Source organism: Triticum urartu, chromosome 5A, assembly GCF_056163025.1.
Source record: "Triticum urartu cultivar PI428250 chromosome 5A, HENAU_Tu73, whole genome shotgun sequence".
Lineage (NCBI taxonomy): Eukaryota > Viridiplantae > Streptophyta > Magnoliopsida > Poales > Poaceae > Triticum > Triticum urartu.
In genome coordinates, this window is record NC_141877.1 from 490,158,629 (window position 1) to 490,181,330 (window position 22,702).

General features: G+C 50.7%; 2 protein-coding genes across 2 annotated transcripts; both read right to left on the bottom strand.

Annotated features, from left to right (window-relative positions):
* Positions 1-4,779: 4,779 nt before the first annotated feature.
* Positions 4,780-17,602, bottom strand: LOC147972192 (uncharacterized). Its single transcript, XM_087524255.1, has 2 exons — positions 16,769-17,602; positions 4,780-5,301 (listed from the first exon to the last, which is right to left on the bottom strand). Exons 1-2 carry the CDS (start codon positions 17,600-17,602, stop codon positions 4,780-4,782), a joined length of 1,356 nt encoding a protein of 451 aa, XP_087380381.1.
* Positions 17,603-17,740: 138 nt separating this feature from the next.
* LOC147972193 (uncharacterized) lies at positions 17,741-18,520 on the bottom strand. The gene has a single exon (XM_087524256.1). The coding sequence runs from the start codon at positions 18,518-18,520 to the stop codon at positions 17,741-17,743; it is 780 nt and encodes a 259-aa protein (XP_087380382.1).
* Between the last annotated feature and the right edge of the window lie 4,182 nt (positions 18,521-22,702).

A 22,702-nucleotide genomic window follows, 5' to 3' on the forward strand; every position in this document is an offset into this window, starting at 1 on the left:
TTCGATATGCAGAAAGATGATCTTTGGACCGCGCTGAAGGCAAATTTCACCCTACCGGCAAAGGAGGATTCGGAGAAGCCAGTTAAAGAGCAATTGATCAAGTCTCATGATCTTAAGAAGATGGCAGATCTATTAAGGAGGTGGAAGAATGAGCTGAAAACATCGTTTGTCGACAAAGACAAGACACCAGAATTCACCGGTCGGTATGAGAAGATCAGAGATCATTGGCCCACATTTGTGGCCCACAAGACATCGAACAAGAGTAAGAATATGTCAGTGACAAACAAGAACAATGTTGCGAAGAAGAAGCATCACCATCGCACAGGGTCAGGTGGCTACCTCAAAGCTCGGCCGTTGTGGGCCAAGACTGAGAATGACCTGCTTGATAAAGGGGTCGAACCAGAGACATTGCACTGGCCAGACCATTGCCGGACTTTGTTCTTCGGGGTTGGCGGAAGCTTGGACCCTGTAACAGGGAAGTGCGTTTGGATGAACGAGCAACTGCGAATACCCGTCACGAAGCTTCAGGAGTATATCGCCGCAGCGCAGGAGGGGACGTTCGTTCTAGACAAAGAGAACGACGAGCTCACAATGGCCCTCGGGAATCCCGAGCACCCTGGACAGACACGAGGCATGCCAGGCTCCGTTTCGTGGAAGGCTGGGTTTCCGGACGCAGGCGGTTACAAATGCCAGGAGAGGAGGAAGAAAGTGGAGCAGATCCAAATTCAGGCGCTACACGCAAGGGTATAAGCGATAGAGCAACGAGAAGCAGATCGCAACAAGCGACCCGCCGAAGCTTCCCTCGAAGCTACCCCGCCATCTCAGCGGAGAAGCAGCGTGGCTTCCACCGAGCTGCAGCAGCTGGAGCCTGTCTTCACGGCTCCTGCTAGCTACCCCGTGGACTTAATCACGGAGTCTCAAAATTGCCACCTTATGACGCAATGGAAGAATTTGAAAGTCAAGGCGGCTGTTGGCTCTGTTGCACCTGCTGAACCTGGCGCAACTTTTCGCTACCGGCCGATTCCAGAAGGATATGCTAGGGTGATGGTGGATGAAATAACGGACGGGTTTGAGGATCTCGAGCTTGACCACCCTACCGGTGAAGGGGAGACTCGGCTGGGTTCTTCTCTGAAGACTCCATGCCTATGGCGGAAGGAGCTCATCAACCTTCCGAACTGGACGCCTCCGCCTCCTCCTCCTCCTCCTCCGGCGAGTCAGGGTACTCCGCCTCCTCCTCCGGTGAGTGATCAGGGCACTCAGCCTCCTTCTCTGGTGCGTGGCGGCACTCTGCCTCCTTCTCCGCCTGCGCCGGCGCGCCCGAGCAGCTAGCCTACTCCTTCTCCGCCTCGTCGGCAAGGGCAGAAGAGACCCGCCGCCACTCCGGCTACTTCGGCGCGTCATAGTCCTCCTCCTCATAAGCAAGGAAAGAAGACAGCCGTAGCCGCTCCGTCTGCTGTAGCGTCTAGCAGTACATCCAGAGGCGGGAGGCAATACAGATTCGGTCCTTCTCTGAAGACTCCAGAGAAGTTACCATACGATAGGACCCCGGAGGAAAAACGAGAAGATCGTGTGAGACGAAGTGAGGAACTTCTTTGAAGGGGTGAAAGCAAAGAAACATCCACCTCCGGAGGAGAAGATAGATCCGGTGAAAGCGAAGTGCACTGTGGAAGCCCTGAAGAAACCACCAAAGTCTCCTCCGAAAGGCAACTATGAGCGCATTATTGAAAGGTCATTTATCGAAGTGGAGCGGTCGAGAAGTACTGTCAGTGATCAAAGGTTAGCAGAACGACGAGCTGGGAAAAAAATTGCCCAGCTTGGCGAACAAGCGAACCAATCGTTCCCCTCGCTCAAGGTGTCTGGCGATATCATCGCTAACGATTCGAGGATGGTGCCCGGTTTAACAATCTTGCAGATTACCTTGCCCGACGATGTACATTATGAATTCTTGGAGGTGGACGAACACAGATATGAGTACGGGAAGCCTCTCGTCAAAGATGAAAGGTCTCTAACAACGATGATGCAAAGATTCCATGATTGGTGCATGAAAACCTGCAGAGAGTCTGGGGGGAGGAATACTTTGACGCTGAGAGTTAAAGAGGAGCATGACCTCATTGGAACTGATCTATTGAATGTTCCATTTGAGGAGTTCTTCCAGTTTTTCAATCAGAGGGCCCTCGATAAATTAACGGTCACTTGCTACTGTCTGTAAGTACTACTTCTGTCATTAAGTCTCTATATATAGGTCAGCTCTTTCATTGCATGTATTTATAATTATCCTCACTATATTATGCAGATTGAAGATCGCCGAATTGAAGAAAAGACAAATCGGTGATATTGGGTTCATTAACCCAAATATCATAGATGCATATTCGGTTGAATTTCAGAAAAAAGATACCAAGGCCAACTTGCTACGATCGTTGGTATTAAATCAAACCAAAGCTATAATACTCTTTCCTTACAACTTCAAGTGAGTGTTACTTTCTTGTGCATATTCGATTTCCCTTATTAGTCGAGGTTATAGTAATGTAATTGATGAGTTATGCATGCGTGAGCAGGTTCCACTATATTCTTCTAGAGATTAAGCTCGAGCAGGGACTAGTAACCATCTTAGACTCGAGACGAAAAGATCCCAAGGAGTATGCAGACACGACTGAAATTCTCGAGAAGTAAGTTAAATCGATCATTATCGCACCATATCGGCAACTTTGTTCACTTCCTGATATCAAGTAATTGTTTTCTTTGTCTGACAGGGTTTGGAAAAAATTCACCTCAAAAGCTCTGGGACTGCCGAAGAAGCTGGAATTTAAACACCCGAAAGTAAGTACTACTAGCATGTTCTGCGCATCTCCTAGTGATTCAAGTGCTAGTTTCATCAATACCATTTAGCATGCTTGCTTATCAGTTTGATTGACCTCTATTTCTTGTAAAGTGGTTGTGGTAGGAAGCCGGGAATAATTACTGTGGATACTACGTTTGCGAGTCCATCCGCCACACGACCTGTAAGTGGGGCTACACTAAAAAACAATACGAAGTGCGTAAGCAATAATATTCATAATTTTACTTTGTTACCATCTTTTGTGTTGAGTTTCATTCATTCCTATATATGTATTGACCCCCTTCTTCAAATTAGATGTTCCAGATGCAGGATGAACTCCTAGCACCAGATCGTATGCGAGGAATTCAAGAGGAATTGGCGGCATTCTTTCTTGACCACGTGATCGATAAAGACGGAGAATACTATGTGGACCCTGTGTTCATATATAATTAGGGGATTATATTGTAAGAGATCTTATATTGTATATATGTAGCTTGTAGCGTCGGATAGATATACGAAAACTTGTTGTTCGACCAATCTCTCGAAGAAGGAGATGTCGATATCACTTCTCTCTGTATGCATATGTTCATGACGATCTTCTGTTTCCTTCATTTTTGCTTACTAGCTAGCGTGTCGAGTGCTCTCTATACATATAGTACGTAGCGTCGACCAAGCACGGAGATAAGAGAGGACACTTCTCTCTATTAATTAATTAGCTACCTAACACAATATATGAAACACCTTAATTAACCATACAAAACCCCCAAATCCCCCCTCCTTCAGAAAAAAAACAAAAACCCTAGCCCCTGAACAGCTGACGCGTGGATGCCTATTGGTTCCGGTTGGTGCCACCAACCGAGACCAAAGGCCCCCCTGCCTGGGTTGGCCGCAGCGGCCACGTGGAGGCGCATCTGTCTTGGTTCGTGTAAGAACCGGGACTAAAGGCCAAAGGCATTAGTAACGACCTTTTAGTCCCGGTTCCAAAACTGGGACAGAAGGCCCTTACGAACCGGGACAAATGGCCCTTTTTCTACTAGTGTTTATGGAATAACAGAGACAACAGCCACATCGAGTGGATCTGTAACAGCCACAAAACCTTCCAGTCCACCCAGTGGGGCTGCACTTCAAGAGCTCGTAAGTTTTGCGGCTTGCTGCTCATGTGTTGGTCATTTCATTAATTTGCTCAATGTTGCCACCTGTTAATCATGTCATTGTATTCCTTTGCTAGCACACACACGTGTGCACGTTGTACCACAAGTCACAAGATAGAGAAGATGCATTTCCTATTGATGCATTGTGGGATGAAGTTGAATGGGCAAAGCAAGTGGCAAGCATTCATTGCTAATTCCCTCAAGACTGCTAGGGCCAATGAAGATGAAGGTGATGATCGTTGCTCCGGCCACCCATGTCCCTAGGAACTGGAGGAGGTGGGAGGTGGAGAAGGAGAAGGGGTGGCGGCCAAGATGATGAAGAAGTTTGAGGACATCATGGTTAAGGAGGAGACATGTGCCAAGACGGCAATGCATACTTCAATTTCTAAATACCATAGATTTTCTCGGTTTGGTTTAGAAAAAAGAAGTCAAGAAAAATACCACAAAACTACATGGATTGGCGATACTATTGTTTATAAAACAGTACTAGTATTTGTTCATGTCAAACACAATAAAGTTTTCAATTTTGCATATCTAGATATGCCCTAAATATTAAACATCTAAGTCCTAAGTTATTGGTTTTACGCGAAGATTCGTGTGATATTTTCTTCTCCTTTCTTATGCTGCATTGAGTCACTCAGATGTGCAATGTGCCCTAGACAAACCACCGTGATTTCTAGATAAAGTACATTATTCTTCAAAATACTCCAAAAGAAGGGGTATCTTTATGGTTTATCTTTGTAAACTATTGTAAGCCCCTCAAGACATGTCAGGTTACAAAGCGCATCAGCCTAACTCCATAAACACCTTCAATCAATCAGACTCATCACTTTCACTTTCACTTTCTTGATCACAAACATTCGAATCTTGGACCTCAGTTTGCCTAAGGGATTCATCACTTGTACCTTCTGCAGTAGCCCTGAGATGCTTGGAGACCCCAGTAACAAGGAACCCGCGCGTAAAACCGAGGCAACGCTTCTTCACCTTGGCCACTCCTCGCAGAGCCTGCGTCCCCAGGTCAACAGTGAGCACCGTCACCATAGCTCCGTCGCTGGTGCCCTGGGCCAGCATGTAAACTACGTCCTCGTCCTCATCGGCGACGCCCATGGTGGGGAGAGCCATGCGAAGACGCCTCAGGGACAAGACCCCCTCGGCGGCCTTGTGGGTTCTGCCGCTCATGAACTTATGCATCAGCTTGTAATGCCTCGCGACGTTGGAGGGGACGCCGACGCTCGCCGACCAGACGGAGCACCGCTGCCGCCAGTCGCTCCACGAGGTGGCCGGGATAGGCATGCTCCAGGTGGTGGCCTTCCAGGTGTCCTCGGCGTACTGGGCCTGCGAGAGGAAGAAGCCAGTAGTGTTGCACGTCACCCGTATGCCAAGGAAGTAGTGGAGCGCTCCTAGGTCCTTGATGGAGAACTCGTGCGTGAGCTTGGCGATGATGCGTTGAAGGAAGGCAGCCGAGCTCACCGTGAGAACGATGTCGTCCACGTAGAGCAGTAGATAGGCGGCGTCGGTGCCGGACGCGAGGACGAAGAGCGAGCTGTCCGAGCGCGTGGCGGTGAAGCCGAGGGTGGCGAGGAAGCTGGCGAAGCGAAGGAACCATGCTCGCGGCGCTTGTTTAAGCCCATAGAGGGACTTTGTGAGTCGGCAGACGTGGTCGGGCTTGCCCACGTCGACAAAACCTGCAGGTTGTAGACAAGAAACTTCCTCCTGGAGCGTGCCATGCAAGAAGGCGTTCTTGACATCTGAATTGCCGAACGGGCCACCCACGTGAGGCGGCGAGGGTGAGCACAGTGCGAATGGACGCCGGCTTCACGACAGGGGACAAGGTCTCGCCGTAGTCGACGCCGGTGCGCTGGCGAAACCCGCGCACGACCCACCGCGCTTTGTAGCGCTCGAGTGAGCCGTCGGAGCGCGTCTTGTGCTTGAAAATCTATTTGCCAGTGATGATGTTAGCGCGCGGAGGATGAGGCACCAGCTCCCACGTGCGGTTGCTGATGAGCGCGGCGAACTCCTCGCGCATGGCAGATACCCAGTTCGGATCGCGAAGAGCATCACGAACGGAACGGGGAAGCGGAGAGACGTCCGGCGAGGTGTTGACGGAGGCGACGCAGACGTAGTAGTCGGCATAGCGCGTGTTCGGACGGAACACGCCGGCCCGAGCGCGCGTGGTGATCCGCGAGTCGCCAGCTGTTGGTGAAGAAGAGCCGGCGGGGACGACCGCGTGCTGCGCGGGAGCGACCGGATTTAAATCTGGGCCGCTTGATGCATATCCATTGGTGCAGCTTGAACTGGGAGAAGTGGCGCTCGACGAAGACGAGGCAGAGCCACTGGATGGCGATCGCATGGCCGAGCTTGAACCTAGAGGAGTGGCGTCCAACGAGGAAGAGGCGGAGCCGCTGGATGACGATCACGCGGCCGAGCTTGAACCAGCGGCACCCGCGCGCTGGTGTGAGGTATGAGGGCCGAACTCAATGGAGTCAGGCGAGCTGGCGTCACAGGGCGGCGGAGGAGCAGTGAGGGGAACCTGCAGGGGCGCGGGAACGTAGCGTGGCGCCTGTGTAGCGCCGACGGCGGGCAGATCAGGAGCGACAGCAAAGGGGAAGTGAGTCTCATGGAAGCGAACATGGCGAGAGGTGAGAACTCGTCGGGTGCGGGGATCATAACAACGATAACCGCGATGATCTGGGGGATACCCAAAAAACACGCAGGCGACGGACCGGTGGTCGAGTTTGTGGCGCGAGGTAGAAGAAGTGTTGGGGTAGCAGAGGCAACCGAACATGCGCAAAGTGGAGTAGTCAGGGGCCGTACCAAGAAGCAGTTCATGCGGTGACCGTGGCGAGGAAGTGGTGCATGGTTTGTAGTTGAGGAGGAGAGTAGCAGTGCCAAGGGCTTCCGCCCAAAAACGCGCCGGCATAAATGCGTGAAAGAGCAGAGAGCGCACGCTATTATTCAAGGTGCGCAGCATGCGCTCGGCCTTGCCATTTTGTTGGCTGGTGTACGGACAGGAGAGACGCACGACAGTGCCGTGCTTGGAGAGGAGCGATCGAACAGCGAGGCTGTCGAATTCCTTGCCATTATCAGTTTAAAAGGCAAGAACAGGGCGCTCGAATTGTGTCTGAACGTAGGCGTAGAAGGCAGTAAGAACAGAGAGCACATTAGACTTATGACGCAAAGGGAAAGTCCAAACATAATGCATGCAACTGTCGAGTACAACCAGGTAGTACATGAAGCTAGACACACTAGCTACAGGCGAAGTCCAAACATCTAAATGCAAGAGCTGAAAAGGGAAACAACTAGGAGTGTGGGAAGAAGAAAACGGCAGACGGGCATGCTTGCCCAACCTGCAGGCGTGGCAGGTGTGTGGAGCCGAGGGCGCACAGGTGAAGCGAAACTGGTGCAGAACCCGTCGAAGCGCGTCGTCTCCAGGATGGCCGAGCCGCTGGTGCCACAACTCCACGGAGGCGACACCGGCGAAAGGAGGCGAGGAGGACGGCGCACCGCAGGGCGTGACGGGGTACAGGTCTCCAGTGGAATCACATCGCCGGATCACTTGGCGGGTGTGGATGTCCTTGACAGAGAAGCCAAATGCATCAAACTCGACAGAAATAGGATTCTCACGCGTAAGTTGCCGAACAGACAACAAATTGGTGATAAGTGAGGGGGAAAGCAAAACATTGCGAAGAACAAGCGAAGAATTGGTGGTGATCAGAGAGCCGTGGCCGGTGTGCGTGATCGGGAGACGACCGCTGTTGCCGACCACGATCTGATTAGGGGATGAATGAGGAGAAAGGGAATGGAGGGTACCAGGATTGGCGTTCATGTGCGCCGTCGCGCCGGAGTCGAGGTACCAGTCTGAGGTGCTTCCGGCAGACAGAGCCGAGGTGGACGCGGCCTGCAGGGCCGTGTGCAGCGGCCCCATGTCCCAGGGCTGGGGCTGCGCCGGTGGTGGCGCGGTGCTGGAGCTAGCGCCAGGGGAGCCGTAGGCATCGTAGCCGGGGGGGGGGGGACGATGGCGCGGCCGGCCCAGCGAAGAAGTCCTGCTGCGGAGGGGTGCCGGGGCGGGGACCAAGAACACCGGCATCGGGCGTGCGCCAGGGCATGGGCCAGGCTTGCACCAGGCCAGTCCAAGAGTTGGTGCCAGGGGCCTGACCAGGAAGAGTAGGCGGACGGGGTGGCGGTGGCGTAGACGAGGAAGACGCCCCGGGACTGCCACGGCCACGACGCTTGTCGCGGACACGCCCACGGCCAGCGCTGGAGTCAGCCGGCGGGGCAGCGTTGGGTGCGGACAGGGGCGGCGACAGAGTGATACGCCCGACCACCATGGCGTGGGCGTGCTGAATGCGCGCCGTCTGCTCAGCACGGTGCTTCTCCAATAGCAAGAACGAGCGGGCCTGCGGAAAGCTAGGCAGGGGCACGCGCGAGGTAAGATGAGGTATGGCGTCGTGGTACTGGCGCCCAAGCCCACGGATCATGTTGAAAAGCTGCTGGGTCTCAGAGACGGGCTGGCCGAGATCGCGAAGTTGGTCGGCGAACGTCTTCAGACGCGTGCAATACTGCATGATCGAGAGGTCGCCCTGCACGAGGGCGTGGTACTCGGCGTCGACGTACACGGCGCGAGAGAGCTAGTTGTCGTGGAAGATCGCCTCGATCGCGGCCCAAAGCACGGCCGCCGTATCCTTGGGCTGCATGACGGCGTCGAGTAGCTCCGGCGAGATCGTGGCGTAGAGCCAGTGAACTACGCAGTGGTCGATCATGACCCACTCGAGGTCGCGGCGGCCCGGCGCAGCGTCGGCGATGATGTGGTCGCGGATGCCGAACATGCCCACGATGGTGTGGAAGAAGCGGCGCCACTGCGCGTAGTTGCCGGCATGGAGATCGAGCGTGAACGAGACATGGTGGCGAATGTCGATGGTCTGAAGAACGGATGCCGGGAAGGCGCGCGGAGGTGGGAGGAGGGCGTTCGGGCGGTCGACGGCGGTGGTGTTCTAGAGGACGCCGGCGGCAGCATGGTCGCCGTCGTCGGAGGAGGTGGGAGAGGGGACGGGGTTATCGTCCATGGCAGCGGAAGAGGGAGGTGGCGCAGTCGCAAAGGGGTTGGAGTCATGCGCATCCACTAGTAGATAAAGGGCCTTTAGTCCCGGTTCATAAGGGCCTTTAGTCCCAGTTCTGGAACCAGTTCTGGAACCGGGACTAAAGGGTCGTTACTAAAGCCTCCCCCTTTAGTCCCGGTTCTTGTACGAATCGGGACTAAAGGCCCTCCACGTGGCCGCTGTCTGGAGGTCCACCTTTAGTCCCGGTTGGTAGTACTAAAGGAAATTTTATGATATTTTTTGATTTTTTTTATTTTCAAATTTCTGAATTATTTTAACCTCTAATCTCTAATCACCCTCATCACTGCTTAATTTAACCTTTAATCTCTAATCACCCCTCATCATTCCAAATCATCTAACTTCCTGAACGGTCACCCATCCTCTCACTACTCCAGCCTGAGCACGCTTAACTTCCGGGTTCTATTCTCCCTCGTTTCCAAGTCTGCTCTTGTTGTTTTCCTGACAATAGTAAGATGCCAATCCTATTAACCCGCAGGAATTTAGCTTGAGCATGAAGTCACACATTTCACTGTTTGAGTTTGAAACTATTGTTCTAAAAAACAATAATTAGTTAGTAACACTAATATTTCTTGAATAAGTAGTTTGACCACAGTTTGACCCTAGTTTGACCATAGTTTGACCGCAGTTTGACCATAGTTTGACCAGATTTGACCAAAATTCAAAAAACTGAAATAATTATTTAGTAACACTAATATTTCTTGAATAAGTAGTTTGACCATTGTTTGACCACAGTTTGACCACAATTTGACCATATTTGACCAAAATTCAAAAAAAATGAAATAATTATTTAGTAACACTAATATTCTTGAATAATTATTTAGTAAGACTAATACTTCTTGAATAAGTAGTTTGACCATAGTTTGACCAGATTTAACAAAAATTAAAAAAAACTGAAATTTGAGCATAACTTTTTTTCCTTTTACAATTTGAGGATTCTAAAAATTTGCAAACAAGCCGTAGGCAGTCAAAATCGGAAGCGGATTTTCGTTCTGAACATTTTGATATATTATACGTTTTTCCCGACATCGTATGCAAAAGTTATAGCCGTTTTACATTTTCCCTACATTTTTTGCAAAACATGTCAAATTTAAGTTTTTAAATTTTCCTAACTAGTAGATGTAGTAATATAACTACCTCTTGAAGAATTTTATTTTTTGAAGTTTTTATCATTTTCTTTTCATTTTTTCGAAACAAAAAAGGCGATCCACCGGGGGGGGGGGGGTAGAGTTTGAAAATGGGACCTTTAGTCCCGGTTTGAGACACAAACCGGGACTAAAGGGCATTGCACCCTGTAGTCCCGGTTTGTGTCTCAAACCGGGACTAAAGGTCTAATCTTTAGTCCCGGTTTGAGACACAAACCGGGACTAAAGGGCATAGCACCCTTTAGTCTCGGTTCGTGCCTCAAACCGGGACTAAAGGGCTCAGGTGAACCGGGACTAATGCCTTAGCCGCACGAACCGGGACCAATGCTCACATTAGTCCCGGTTCGTGACTGAACCGGGACTAATGGGCTGACCCGGCCTGGACCTTTGCCCCCTTTTCTACTAGTGATCTGATACCACGTTTGAGGGAAGGAGATTGAACCGCACTAGATTCATTGATCTCAGGCATACATATAACTTTACAGAGGGAGAGGCGCGTGGCCACGATGGTGATCGTGGGCTGACCATGATCGTGGAGGAGGACGTGTGCTCTCTTTTTTTGCGGGGAAATTCAGAGAGCTTTATTGAGTAAAAGCATTCTTGGAACAATCAGCCAGGAGGCTGGACACCAAGAAGCTAGGAGTCTCGTCAAGCCAACTATCGGTCACATTAAGTGTGCATGCACGCTTTGCACACAAGTGAGATGGTAAATTGGCTGACCTGTTTACATGTTGAATAACAAAAGAGGAAAAATGAGTACTAAGCTCTCCAATCTCTAAAAGTAAAGGAGCCACAATTGAACGAGAATTGTGACGAGTGGTCCAGAGTGTCACCAACTCCAAGCAATCGACTTCCATTATCACATGCGAGAATCCACGAAGAGAAGCGAACCGAACACCATCTCGCAAAGAAAGTCCCTCCATGATCAAGGGATCCGAAATCCCCACATATGGCTTGCACCAGGCACCTAGAAGAGTCGTAGGAGATCGAGCAATGCCTCCCGCGCGTCCCCTGCCATCTGCCAGGTTGAGAGCTCCATCGGTTGTGATTTTCACAAAACCATCATCAGGAGGCCGCCACCCATAGCCAGGCAAGACCAGCGTATCCTTGCGCGGTAAGTGAAGAAGTGCAATGGCCTCCTTTGTAGCTCGGATAGTCGCTGTAGGGTCTCGACCTTCTTCACCGTGCTTGATACGATTCCTGGAATGCCAGATAGACCACATAATAGTGGTGATCTTTGCACGGTCATCATCCGTAAAGCGCGGGTCACATAAAATGTCGCGAGCCCACGAGTCCGGGTGTAGCCGTGGAAGCCGGAGCCCGAACCATGCACACGCCTCCAAAAGCGCTTAGCATGCGAGCAATGTATCAATGCATGCTTTAGATCCTCATCCATAGCAAGACAAACTTTGCATCTGCGAATTTCTGCAATGTGTCTATAGTTGAGAGTAGCTTCATCTGGAAGAATCCCACGAAGAACTCTCCACCAAAAAACTCTCACTTTTGGGATAACATTCAATTTCCACAAGGCTTTCCACATCTGTTGTTCATCATTGGAGGTACCGGTAGCCGTCCCTTCATCTAGAGCCAAACGCCCGTTCTGAGTCACAAGAGCACGGTACGCCGACTTCACAGTGTAGTTGCCTGATCTTTCGAATTCCCAAGCAAGGTAATCACCCCCCTTGCCGAATAGGAATATTAAGAATGGCCTCAGCATCCGGGGCAATGAAAGTCTCCCGGACCACCTCATGCTTCCAAGTCCAGTTTGATGTATCAATGAGATCTTCCACCCTTTGGACAGCAGTGTTCGGTGGTCTTGAGATAGGTGACATAGATATAGTACCTGGAATCCATTTATCATTCCATACATCAATAGTAGCGCCATCTCCAACATGGGAGATCAAGCCGGTTCGAAGGGCTTCTCTTCCTGCTATAATAGCTTTCCAAGTGGCCGAAGCCAACTTGGGTAAGGCTGCATGCATAAAATCCGTGTCAAGAAAGTACTGTCCCTTCAGTACTCTTGCACAAAGGGAGTTAGGGTTCGTGGGAAAACGCCATCCATGCTTCCCCAACATGGCAAGATTGAATATGTGTGGGTCTCTGAAACCCATACCGCCTTTGCACTTGGGCATTGCAAGCTCCTTCCAAGACACCCAATGCAATGATCTTTTGTCAAGAGAACTACTCCAGAAATATTTGGCCATAGGAGCCATCAAACTCTTACAAACTTTTTTGGTTAACAGAAAAGTACTCATTGGATAGGTCGGAATTGCTTGAACCACTGATTTCAACAAGGTCTCGCGGCCTGCACAAGCGAGTAATTTTTCCGACCATCCCTGCATTCTGGCCCTGGCTCTCTCACTGATGTGATCAAATGTCCCACTCGTAATCCGGCCCACAGCAGTAGGGAGACCCAAATACTTCTCATCAAACGCCTCAACCTGGATGTTCAAGGTTGTCTTCAAAAGTTGCCTCAAATCTGTGGGAGTATTTGAACTGAAATATATAGCACTTTTTTCCTTACTGATACACTGACCCGAGGCCTCCTCATAAATCCTCAAGATGTCATTTAACCAGAGAGCACTTGGGTTGCTTGCATTGATGAAGATGAGACTATCATCTGCAAAAAGCAAATGGGTTACCCACGGTGATCTATAGCTCACCCGTAGTCCCCTATCAATGGTTCCCCCATTGTAGTGTTTCAACAATGAGGAAAAGCCTTTGGCACACAGTAGAAAAAGATATGGTGACACTGGATCTCCTTGACGAAAACCTCTCGTGGTTGTAAAATAAGGAAGTAATTCCCCATTGATTCTTACAGAAAACCGGACAGAGGAAACACACTTCATTATTAGTCTGACAAAGCCCATACTGAAACCCAAACGTAACAATATTGCCTCGAGATAACGCCACTCAACACGGTCGTAAGCTTTCATCATATCAAGCTTAACCGCGCAAGAGAAGTTCTTTCCCTTCTTTCTCCTTTTCATCGTATGGATACTTTCATAAGCCACAAGTACATTGTCTATAATAAGACGTCCGGGAACGAAAGCACTTTGCTCCTCACTGATTATCAAATCCATCAAGCTTCGTAGCCGGTTCGTTATAGCCTTGGCTGCAATCTTGTAAAGCACCGGGCACAAGGCAATGGGACGATATTGTGTGATCGATTGGGGGTGATGTACCTTAGGTATCATTGTTATCGTCGTGTCATTCAGGCCTGTCGGTAGTTCCCCTCCATTAAGAAAATCCAAAACTGCCAAGGTCACCTCGTTACCTAGCAAATCCCAGGGACGCTGGTAAAACCCTGCAGTAAAACCATCCACACCAGGAGCTTTGGAGGGCACCATCTGAAACATCACGACCTTAACCTCCTCTCCCATGTAGGGTTTATTCAACTCATCATTCATGGCTGGGGTGACTCTCTCCGGTACATGCGATAATAGAAAACTGGAGTCTCCCCAACCCTGGGAGCGATATAAATTCTGATAAAAGTTTTGTACCTCTTCCTTGTCCTCACTTTCAGAAGCACAAGTAGATCCATCGGCACGTCTCAGCCCCGATATCCTATTCATTCGTTTGCGTTGGGCTGCTTGAGCTTGAAAGTAGGAAGTGTTTCGGTCACCATCCCGAAGCCATGGAACACGGGACCGTTGTCGAAGCCAGATTTCTTCCTGATGCAAGGCCTCCTTTAGATTCTTGACAACAGTTTTCTCCTCCTCCGTCGGACTAGTACCAATGTACCGGCAACAAAGACGATCCAGACGCTTCTGCAACTGCCTGACAGAGCGTGTCAGGCTACCAAACTCCTTGGAGCCCCAGGGTTCCAGCGTTGCCTGCAAGGTACTCAACGCGGACGCTATGCCTTGGAGCCCTGGTGTGCGGTTATGCCCCGCCAGGTATCACTTACCAACCGGTCATAATCTGCATGAGTCTGCCAAACGTTCTCGTATCTAAATTGCTTCTGTTTCCGTGTTCACGTTGGCAAGCTCTCCTTAATCTCCGCAAATACGAAACAATGGTCAGACTCTACCGAGGGAATATGCCTGACACGTATATGATGAAAGAGCTGCCTGAAAGCTTCATTTGCAAAAGCGCGATCGAGTCTAGCCTTGACGTTTGCTCCTCCATCTTGGTGATTATCCCAAGTATAGGCTGTACCGGACCAGCCCAAGTCTTGGAAAGAGATCTCATCTATCACCTCCCGAAAAGCACGCATCTGATTTTCAGATCTTGCTGATCTACTAAAGTGCTCAGAGGGGTATAATGTTTCATTGTAGTCTCCCATGCTCAACCATGCAGCATGTGGTAACGTATGAAGTGTAGGCAAGAACCGCCAGGAATGATGCCTATCTTCTGCTCGCGGAGCTTCGTAAAAACCAGTGAAACGCCAAGTCAAATCCTGAATATTACTCTTGACAACCACATCAATGTGATTCTGGCTATAGTTTTTTAACTCGACAGATACATCTCGGGACCAAAAAAGACCAATACCGCCGCTAAGGCCGGCACTGTCTACAGCAAAACACCCACTGAAACCTAGCGAGTGCTTCAAATTCTCAACTCTTTTTGCTTTGATTTTCGTTTCCATTACAAAGAGAAGAGTGGGTCCTTCCGACTTCACAATACTGCGAAGTTCGCGAACTGCCTCGGGGTTCCCAAGCCCCCGGCAGTTCCAGCTCAAACAGCTCATTGCTCCTGGCAGGACCGCGCCGTGGTCTCTGCCGAGTTTTCTGGAGTGGGTTTCTTTTTCTTCGGTTCACGGAACAGTCCCTCGCTCTCAATTTCATTGCTAGCTAAGGTTGTATCATCTTTGCTCAAGCTTGTACCTGCCCCATCCGCCGCTATTCCTCCATCAGTAAGAAGTAAAGTTTTAGCCAATGGCCTATAAACCTGCGTAGGAGCCTCTTTGCATTTTGACCGTTGCTTGTTCTTATGCGGAGACACCACTTCCTCTCCCGAATCCTTGTTGGTGCTTGAATTCTTGGTGGTTGCCTTGCTTTGAGCACCTGCTCTCGGATCCTTAGAGGAGTTATCATTGGACCCCTGCTTCTTGAATTCATCCGGTGCACGAAGCGAAGGGCCAAACGGCAAGTTCCCGTTGTCGGTGTCAAAACCGGCGGATCTCGGGTAGGGGGTCCCGAACTGTGCGTCTAGGTCGGATGGTAACAGGAGGCAAGGGACACAAAGTTTTACCCAGGTTCGGGCCCTCTTGATGGAGGTAAAACCCTACGTCCTGCTTGATTAATATTGATGATATGGGTAGTACAAGAGTAGATCTACCACGAGATCGAAGAGGCTAAACCCTAGAAGCTAGCCTATGGTGTGATTGTTGTTCTGTATGTTGTCCTACGGATTAAAACCCTCCGGTTTATATAGACACCAGAGAGGGTTAGGGTTACACAAAGTCGGTTACAATGGTAGGAGATCTACATATCCGTATCGCCAAGCTTGCCTTCCACGCCAAGGAAAGTCCCTCCCGAACATAGGACGGAATCTTCAATCTTGTATCTTCATAGCCCAGGAGTCCGGCTGAAGGTATAGTCCGGCCATCCAGACACCCCCTAATCCAGGACTCCCTCACCCGTTCTCATCACGTGAGCCCGGGGTAGGGCAATATAGATCTGAATGCCCCAATCTGCCGCAGGAGAAACAAAAGTACGGTAGCTGTTCGTACTGAATATCGTACATGTCCACCTTCTTTCTCCTGGCAGAGTCTATCAGGATCCACCTCCTGATCGGTTTTGCTACCTCAATGGAAACCCGCGCCCGCAGATATCCGCCATTGTGATCAAACTTCACCAGTTGCGCATCCTTATCCATCTGCTTGGCTATTGGATTCCACCATGCCTCATCCCTCAAATTGTAGGGTAAGTTTATGACCCTAGCCCAAACTTGCAGCCGGTCAAATCTAACTTCATCCGGCCTCATACACTCATCAAACTCAGCTAGCACCACAGCATTCTTGTTGATGTGCCATGGCGATCCTCCCCAAACACGATCCCTATCTCGCTGGTTTTCAAACTCAGCCACAAACACGTTGATTCCTGCAGATCGGAATTGCAAACCACGTGGGTTCCCCCACGCCGGCCGAAGAGCGTTGGTGATAGTCTGGATATGAAACTGGTTCCGGTGCAGTACCTTCCCTGCCAACAGCCACTTCGCCGGTCCTCCCTCGATCCGGTCGTCAAGAACCAGAGGAGTCGCCTCTTCTTCAGATATATCGAGCTTTCCCAGGGCCTCCTCCAGTTTCTTCCTCGCACCAGCGCCCGCCTCGGGATCGCTCCCTGCGGCGCCACGGCCCGCCATCAGCGCGCCCTCCTTCGCTCTCGTCTCGCTTCGCACCGGCGACGAATCCCCGGGCGAAATCTTGATTTCACTCCAAAACCCTAATCGCCTTGGGCGCCGCTAGAGCTTTTAGGGTTTTGGGGAAAAAACCGTAATAACATGCTAATTATACCTTTTCAGTGGGAAAACTGCACACACGCTCACTACACTACTCTACCTTATACGTACAGAATACAGTAGTCTAACACTCTTCACCTCGACGTACTTGATGGCGTCCTTCCGCTTGTTGACGGCGATGTCACGTAAGTAGTAGGCGCAGCATTCGAGGAAAAATGTCCTCCAGTCGCCCTTGAGGGGCAATGGCAGCTGCATGTCGCGGAGCGTGGGGGTGGGGCTCTCGTCGAGCACGTCGCATAGGAGGATGCCTCGCCAGAGATCGACCCAGCCGACCGTGCCCTTGGCGCCGCCCAGCGTGATCACCTTGGTCGTCCGGTGGTACGTGAGCTTCTCCGACGAGAGAGGGGTCGCGTCCCTCAGCATCTGTTCCACGTCCGCCCACCTGGAGGTCCAGCTCCCCGGCTCGCCGTCGGGCCCCGAGCGGTACAGGTGGAGCTTGAAGGAGCACATGCCCACGGGATCGAGGGCGGCCACGGCGTACTCGCCGGCGCAGCTCACCACGGCGATCTCCGCATCCCCGAAGTAATGGGGAGCGGACTTGGGGAGCAGGTCCAGCGTGGGGCGCCGGGGGCGCGCCCTGTACACGAAGTAGTCGCTGAACATCGGGTTGTTCTGGCCATAGGGGCTGATGGGGACGCGGAGGAGGACGAGGTCGGCGTCCGTGCTGACGACCTTGGGCGCCAGGGACAGGCCGTCGGGCTCCGGGCACGCCGCGGAGTCGACGGAGAAGTGCGAGAGGACCGGCGGGCGCGCGCCGCAGAGGGTCACCGCGATGGGATGGCCGGTGCTCGTCGTGGACGTGGCGGTGGTGGCGTTGCGGGCAGGGCCGATGCGGCCGTAGAGGTCGAGCAGGACGGAGCTCGGGACGGCGCCGCCCTCGCGGACCCCGAGGAAGGCGAAGGCGGCGGCCATGCGGTCCGGCCGATCGATCCACGACCCAATGGCGGCGGAATTTGGGGGACTGGGGAGGGTTACGAGTTTTCCTGCCCGAACTAAATAAGTTTTTTTTTTCTTTTCCTTTTTTTTGAGACAATCTCGCGAAGCTTTTATCTAACTCGTCACAATGTTTACATGGACGAAAGAAAGATCACCCGGATTGCCTAACCACACACGGCGGCCGACCCCAAGTGAGAGAGCATGCTTCGCTAAATTGTGAGCCTCGACATTCGAGCTCCTAAATTCATAGCTAAAAGAACAAATAGCAAAAAACTTGGAACGATCTACAATCTCCCTAATGATAGCACCATAGGCCGCTGCACTCCCCTGTCTGATGTCATCAATAACATTTTTGCAGTCCGAGGCCACCGAGATCACGTGCTCGTAGAGGTCGTCCGCTAAAGCGAGTGACTCCCGAACTGCCAAGGCCTCAAGCGTCGTGGGATCGTCCAAACCCTGGAAGGTAATCGTGGACGCGCCCAAGAATACTCCATGCCGGTCCCTACACACCGCTGAAACCGCGCCGATCGGTCTGTTTGTCATCAACGCAGCGTCGACGTTGATCTTGCAGGTTCCCTCCCGGGGTGGCACCCACTGGCTCAAGCGCGGCTGCTTAGCTTTAGGGCTTCCATGTGGTTGAGCTAGGACCTGGAGATCTTTGATGAAAGAAACCACGAATGCATTAGTTGAGTAAGGTGTTTGGTGCACCCCTTCATCAATCAACTTTCTCCTGGAGCTCCAAATCGCCCACAAAGTGACACCGAGCCTTGTGAAGTCCGCATGTGATAACGAATTTGCCATAGTGAACAGCCATGCTTTGGCGCTTGGGTAGTCGCAGGTGCTCATCTGCGCCACCAAGGAGTCAGGTGCCAAGGCCCAGGTACTTCTCGCCATCGTGCAATCAAGTAAGGCATGCCTCCAGGAGTCCGCCGCTCCGCACATCTGGCACGCCGGTGATGTAGCCATATTGCGGTGGTGCAGAATATCATACGTGGGTATAGACTCCCTTGCCAAACGCCATAGAAACACCCGAATCTTGTTAGGAACCTGTGTGTGCCAGAGAGATGATCAGCTGCTGCTCTCCTCGGTGCTGGACGGGCCCTCGGTACCATACAGCCAGTTCTCTCGACTGAGCTTCGTATTTTGGATCATGCGATATGCAGAGCGGACAGTGAAAATCCCTCTCTTTTCTCGGCTCCAAGCCCAGAAGTCTTCAACTCTCCTTGTGTTGGAAATATGCCCTAGAGGCAATAATAAAATGATTATTATATTTCCATGTTCATGATAATTGTCTACTGTTCATGCTTTAATTATATTATCCGGAAATCGTAATACATGTGTGAATACATAGACCACAATGTGTCCCTAGTGAGCCTCTAGTTGACTAGCTCGTTGATCAACAGATAGTCATGGTTTCCTGGCTATGGACATGGGGATGTCATTGATAACGGGATCACATCATTAGGAGAATGATGTGATGGACAAGACCCAATCCTAAACATAGCACAAGATCGTATAGTTCGTTTGCTAGAGTTTTTCCAATGTCAAGTATCTTTTCCTTAGACCATGAGATCGTGTAACTCCCGGATACCGTAGGAGTGCTCTGGGTGTACCAAACGTCACAACGTAACTGGGTGACTATAAAGGTATACTACGGGTATCTCCGAAAGTGTCTGTTGGGTTGACACGGATCAAGACTGGGATTTGTCACTCCGTATGACGGAGAGGTATCTCTGGGCCCACTCGGTAATGCATCATCATAATGAGCTCAAAGTGACCAAGTGTCTGGTCACTGGATCATGCATTACGGTACGAGTAAAGTGACTTGCTGGTAACGAGATTGAACGAGGTATTGGGATACCGACGATCGAATCTCGGGCAAGTAACGTACCGATTGACAAAGGGAATTGTATACGGGGTTGCTTGAATCCTCGACATCGTGGTTCATCCGATGAGATCATCGAGGAGCATGTGGGAGCCAACATGGGTATCCAGATCCCGCTGTTGGTTATTGACCAGAGAGCCGTCTCGGTCATGTCTACATGTCTCCCGAACCCGTAGGGTCTACACACTTAAGGTTCGGTGACGCTAGGGTTGTAGAGATATGAATATGCAGTAACCCGAAAGTTGTTCGGAGTCCCGGATGAGATCCTGGACGTCATGAGGAGTTCCAGAATGGTCCGGAGGTGAAGAATTATATATAGGAAGTGCAGTTTCGGCCATCGGGAGAGTTTCGGGGTCACCGGTATTGTACCGGGACCACCGGAAGGGTCCCGGGGGTCCACCGGGTGGGGCCACCCATCCCGGAGGGCCCCATGGGCCAAAGTGGGGAGGGGAACCAGCCCATAGTGGGCTGGTGCGCCCCCCTTGGCCCACCCCATGCGCCTAGGGTTGGGAACCCTAGGGTGGGGGGCGCCCCACCTGGCTTGGGGGGCACTCCACCCCTTGGCCGCCGCCCCCCCTAGGAGTTCCCATCTCCTAGGGCCGGCGGCCCGCCTAGGGGGCCTATATAAAGGGGGGGAGGGAGGGGCAGCCGCACCCTTGTGTCTTGGCGCCTCCCTCTCCCCTGCTACACCTCTCCCTCTCGCAGTATAACGGCGAAGCCTTGCTGCGCAGACGCCCTGCATCCACCACCACGCCGTCGTGCTGCTGGATCTTCATCAACCTCTCCTCCCCCCTTGCTGGATCAAGAAGGAGGAGACGTCACGCTGACCGTACGTGTGTTGAACACGGAGGTGCCGTCCGTTCGGCGCTAGGATCTCCGGTGATTTGGATCACGTCGAGTACGACTTCCTCATCCCTGTTCTTTGAACGCTTCCGCGCGTGATCTACAAAGGTATGTAGATGAAATCCAATCACTTGTTGCTAGATGAACTCATAGATGGATCTTGGTGAAACCGTAGGAAAATTTTTGTTTTCTGCAACGTTCCCCAACAGTGGCATCATGAGCTAGGTCTATGCGTAGTTCTCCTTGCACGAGTAGAACACAATTTGTTGTGGGCGTAGATGTTGTCAACTTTCTTGCCGCTACTAGTCTTATCTTGCTTCAGCGGTATTGTGGGATGAAGCGGCCCGGACCGACCTTACACGTACGCTTACGTGAGACTGGTTCCACCGACTGACATGCACTAGTTGCATAAGGTGGCTAGCGGGTGTCTGTCTCTCCCACTTTAGTCGGATCGGATTCGATGAAAAGGGTCCTTATGAAGGGTAAATAGAAATTGGCATATCACGTTGTGGTTTTAGCGTAGGTAAGAAACATTCTTGCTAGAAACCTATAGCAGCCACGTAAAAACTTGCAACAACAATTAGAGGACGTCTAACTTGTTTTTGCAGCAAGTGTTTTGTGATGTGATATGGCCAAAGGATGTGATGACTGATATATATGTGATGTATGAGATCATGTTCTTGTAATAGGAATCACGATTTGCATGTCGATGAGTATGACAACCGGCAGGAGCCATAGGAGTTGTCTTTATTTTTTGTATGACCTGCGTGTCATTGAGAAACGCCATGTAAATTACTTTACTTTATTGCTAAATGTGTTAGCCATAGTAGTAGAAGTAATAGTTGGCGAGCAACTTCATGGAGACACGATGATGGAGATCATGATGATGGAGATCATGGTGTCATGCCGGTGACAAGATGATCATGGAGCCCCAAGATGGAGATCAAAGGAGCTATGTGATATTGGCCATATCATGTCACTATTATTATTTGATTGCATGTGATGTTTATCATGTTTTTGCATCTTGTTTACTTAGAACGGCGGTAGTAAATAAGATGACCCCTCATAATAATTTCAAGAAAGTGTTCCCCCTAACTGTGCATCGTTGCGACAGTTCGTTGTTTCGAAGCACCACATGATGATCGGGTGTGATAGATTCCAACGTTCACATACAACGGGTGTAAGACAGATTTACACATGCAAACACTTAGGTTGACTTGACGAGCCTAGCATGTACAGACATGGCCTCGGAACACAGAAGACCGAAAGGTCGAGCATGAGTCGTATAGAAGATACGATCAACATGAAGATGTTCACCGATGTTGACTAGTCCGTCTCACGTGATGATCGGACACGGCCTAGTTAACTCGGATCATGTTATACTTAGATGACTGGAGGGATGTCTATCTAAGTGGGAGTTCATTATATAATTTGATTAGATGAACTTAATTATCATGAACTTAGTCTAAAATCTTTACAATATGTCTTTTAGATCAAATGGCCAACGGTGTCCTCAACTTCAACGCGTTCCTAGAGAAAACCAAGCTGAAAGACGATGGCAGCAACTATACGGACTGGGTCCGGAACCTGAGGATCATCCTCATAGCTGCCAAGAAAGATTATGTCCTACTAGCATCGCTAGGTGACGCACCCGTCCCACAAAACCAAGACGTTATGAACGCTTGGCAGACACGTGCTGATGATTACTCCCTCGTTCAGTGCGGCATGCTTTACAGTTTAGAACCGGGGCTCCAAAAGCGTTTTGAGCGACACGGAGCATATGAGATGTTCGAAGAGCTGAAAATGGTTTTCCAAGCTCATGCCCGGGTCGAGAGATATGAAGTCTCCGACAAGTTCTTCAGCTGTAAGATGGAGGAAAATAGTTCTGTCAGTGAGCACATACTCACTATGTCTGGGTTACATAACCGCTTGACTCAGCTGGGAGTTAATCTCCCGGATGACGCGGTCATTGACAGAATCCTCCAGTCGCTTCCACCAAGCTACAAGAGCTTTGTGATGAACTTCAATATGCAGGGGATGGAAAAGACCATTCCTGAAGTATTTGCAATGCTGAAATTAGCAGAGGTAGAAGTCAAAAAGGACCATCAAGTGTTGATGGTGAATAAAACCACTAAGTTCAAGAAAGGTAAGGGTAAGAAGAACTTCAAGAAGGACGGCAAGGGAGTTGCCGCGCCCGGTAAGCAAGCTGTCGGGAAGAAGCCAAAGAATGGACCCAAGCCCGAGACTGAGTGTTTTTATTGCAAGGGAAGTGGTCACTGGAAGCGGAACTGCCCCAAATACTTAGCGGACAAGAAGGCCGGCAAAACGAAAGGTATATGTGATATACA

Bases quoted from the DNA above. Each gene is read 5' to 3' on its own strand.
- LOC147972192 (XM_087524255.1), bottom strand. From the start codon at position 17,602: ATGGCCGCCGCCTTCGCCTTCCTCGGGGTCCGCGAGGGCGGCGCCGTC. The intron at 5,302-16,768 runs GTGAAGAGTGTT...TTCCTCTCGCAG, and splicing joins ACGCCATCAAGTACGTCGAG to GCCCAGTACGCCGAGGACAC.
- LOC147972193 (XM_087524256.1), bottom strand. From the start codon at position 18,520: ATGGCGAGAAGTACCTGGGCCTTGGCACCTGACTCCTTGGTGGCGCAG.